General features: G+C 40.8%; 1 protein-coding gene across 1 annotated transcript in view; it reads right to left on the reverse strand.

The window, feature by feature from the left end:
• Positions 1–1,843, reverse strand: part of T265_05575 (hypothetical protein) — a gene marked incomplete at both ends in the record, with an annotated part of 21,986 nt that extends 20,143 nt beyond the window's left edge. Inside the window, 3 exons of the mRNA XM_009170616.1 lie at positions 1,559–1,669; positions 1,709–1,756; positions 1,794–1,843. Coding sequence (XP_009168880.1) covers positions 1,559–1,669; positions 1,709–1,756; positions 1,794–1,843 — 209 coding nt within the window. The remainder of the gene's footprint in view (positions 1–1,558; positions 1,670–1,708; positions 1,757–1,793) is intronic.
• Between the last annotated feature and the right edge of the window lie 873 nt (positions 1,844–2,716).

The following is a 2,716-nucleotide window of genomic DNA, read 5'->3' on the forward strand; positions in this document are numbered from 1 at the left end:
ATTTTGTTTATTTTTGTGCTATGTTGCCGTTTGTGGCCTTTATTAATCAACCATTCCGGTATTACAGCCACGATCACGGACACATGGCTGGTTTCTTTATTTATTATTTCACATAAAACGTGACGAAACCATTTTAATCTCATTAGCCTTGAAACTTACTTGTATGCACGAATGTTAGCTAACCGATGCTTATGATATACCTTTGACAGAGGTCTTATTGATCTAGCAGAACAGTTTCACTACATTTTGGCCCTTATGCCGTTTTCGGCTTTGCATCTTCACTAAGATTTATAAGGTTCTCTTGACGGTTCTTCCCGTTTTATGTGAATACATTTTGTCACCAGAAAGATAAAGTAGACGTCTCAGTATTCAGTATGGGCAGTGTTTGTGGACCCCATATCTAACTCACCATCCATCTGTATTGAGGTTGTCAATTGACTAAGCCCTCTGGAGTACCCATTGTTGTGAGAGACTATGACGTTTGTTTTGGCATGAAGTCTGACTCTGTTCACATTCCTGATTTTTTCCTTTCGAGTATCCACCAAGAATATGTTTGCATCATTTACGGCCAACCTTCACTGTAGTCCTTCACAAGAATTTCGTCTTTGCTCGTCCAGTTTCTTTTGTCTAGGCTCACTCGTCTTTTGGAAGGAGTGCCAAGCTGTAGCCCTCCGCTAAACAGTGAGGTATTCTGTGTCTTACCTTAGCTCATTTCTTCTGATACGAGTCAATCCGTGTCCCACAATCTCTTCGTCTTGGAGTGAGCGTGCTATTATATAATCTCTCCACAATGTGGATACAGCTAGGTAGCACATGTGAATATTTATGACAATGTGGTCTTTATTAATCTTTGTCTTAACGCACAAAAGCGTTTGAATTTCTGATTTCGTATCTTCTTTTAGCAACTCGGCAGCGCAGGAGACTTTGTATTTTACATAAACACAGCACAGCNTATATCATGCTGTCTACCATATACATGCACTCTGTGTGCATATTGGCTCGTTGTATCTTCTTTTTGGCACATTTCTGTCATCTTTTGTATGTTGCGTTTTACGGTTGACTTTTAGTTGCAATTTACCGTGAGCTGTTTACCTCTGGTATTTCTTTTCAAACGCACACTTTGTCCGCTTCGGACTAGCGTGATGTTCTAGCGCAAAGCCCGCATTTTGAAACCATGACAATGCGCGGGTCGTGGGAAATTCGTAAAACTCCCGCAGAATCATCTTTTACTCATTTTTGTCGCCGGGCCTACGACCAAGCACGGCCAAGACGGTCTGAATTACATAACATACACAGGTGACAGGAATTACCGTAGATGGCTGAATGAAAGTAAAGCGTTGGCAAAGCTTTAGACGGTTATAAGAGCGTTAATGAGTAACCTGTACTTTTTTGTCCTGTAAGGCTATTTTTGTTATGTCGTATGTTGCTAAAGGAGACAATCACACAAGGCCAACATCTTAAATGCATTGGTCTCCTTCACGCAGCTCAAAAAATGATGCACAGTGAGTACTACTCAAATGATCTCCACATCAGAATAAAACAAGCTATATCGACTCACCGACATTTTTGTTCACATACATCCTCCAGGTCCTTGAGATAGAGTGCACACGCACCACCATTGAGACAAGTGATTGATGTCTCGTTCTCTGGACACAATACCGTCCCTTTCCTGTTGGAAGTTAAGATCCAATACTATTCCACGACATACAGATCGCATCCAAACTTTTCTAAAGCGATATCCTCGTAAGTCTTGTCTCTAGACCAAGAAAACAGGGTGTGAGTCAAGTTCTTACTCGCAAAAATTGTCGAACTGAACGTACACTTTTCCTGATGCAGATCCCATTTTAATATTTGCTTTAGTAGTTCATTTACCGCATCCTTATTCCAAAACTGAGCCCTTCCATTCTAAGGAACACTTTATAGAGTGCGGCACAACAGACTTGACCTTGAGCACAACACAGTTAGATACTAAAACCTACTCTTGACATAATAGTGAACTTGTTAGGTTAATTGGCGTGATTGAGACGGCATATTACACCTCTCCATAAAAAAGTATTCTAAAAGCTGCCAAATGCAATAATGAATATTTAGTATGCATGTAAACCACGCGTTTAGTTTACAACAAAGGTCAGCACAACGTAAGTTGAACGTCGACCGGTATCCGAGGTGGGGGAGAGATATCTCAATGACTACAAGTTTTTGAAGTTTTGGCAGAGCCCACTGCACTTTTCTGCAGATCCTTAAAACAAGTGATTCGTGTAAGCAGGCGACTTCTTAATTCTAACAAATAACTCGAACTGGAAGCACTACTCAATAAAATGTCATTTGCCAACTAGTCGGAAAACGTGGGTCGCCTAAAATAGAAGGACTTTGCTGAAAATTCTTTGGCTAAATCAATTTTGGGAACTTGCCACAGTTTACAACACATTCAGTTAAAATCAACTCGCTTACAATACACTCGAATAGACGGGTGCGTAAGTCTGCGTCCTCGTTCCTCCATAAGTGTCAATCCGAGTAAACGTAGCGACAAAAGAGCACGCTGACTTCTAAATGTTCGAACAAAAGTTTGAAGGACCCAAGCCTTGCTGTACATCATTTGTACACTCATCACTCATTTAAATGTATGAAACGTGTAACCGTCGTCAATAATTAATCAATTGCGTGTGCGCGCAGGTCGCGTTTTCTGATAAGCTCTCATATCGCCTTGAAAGTATTC

This window comes from Opisthorchis viverrini (genome assembly GCF_000715545.1).
Source record: "Opisthorchis viverrini unplaced genomic scaffold opera_v5_104, whole genome shotgun sequence".
Taxonomy (NCBI): domain Eukaryota; kingdom Metazoa; phylum Platyhelminthes; class Trematoda; order Opisthorchiida; family Opisthorchiidae; genus Opisthorchis; species Opisthorchis viverrini.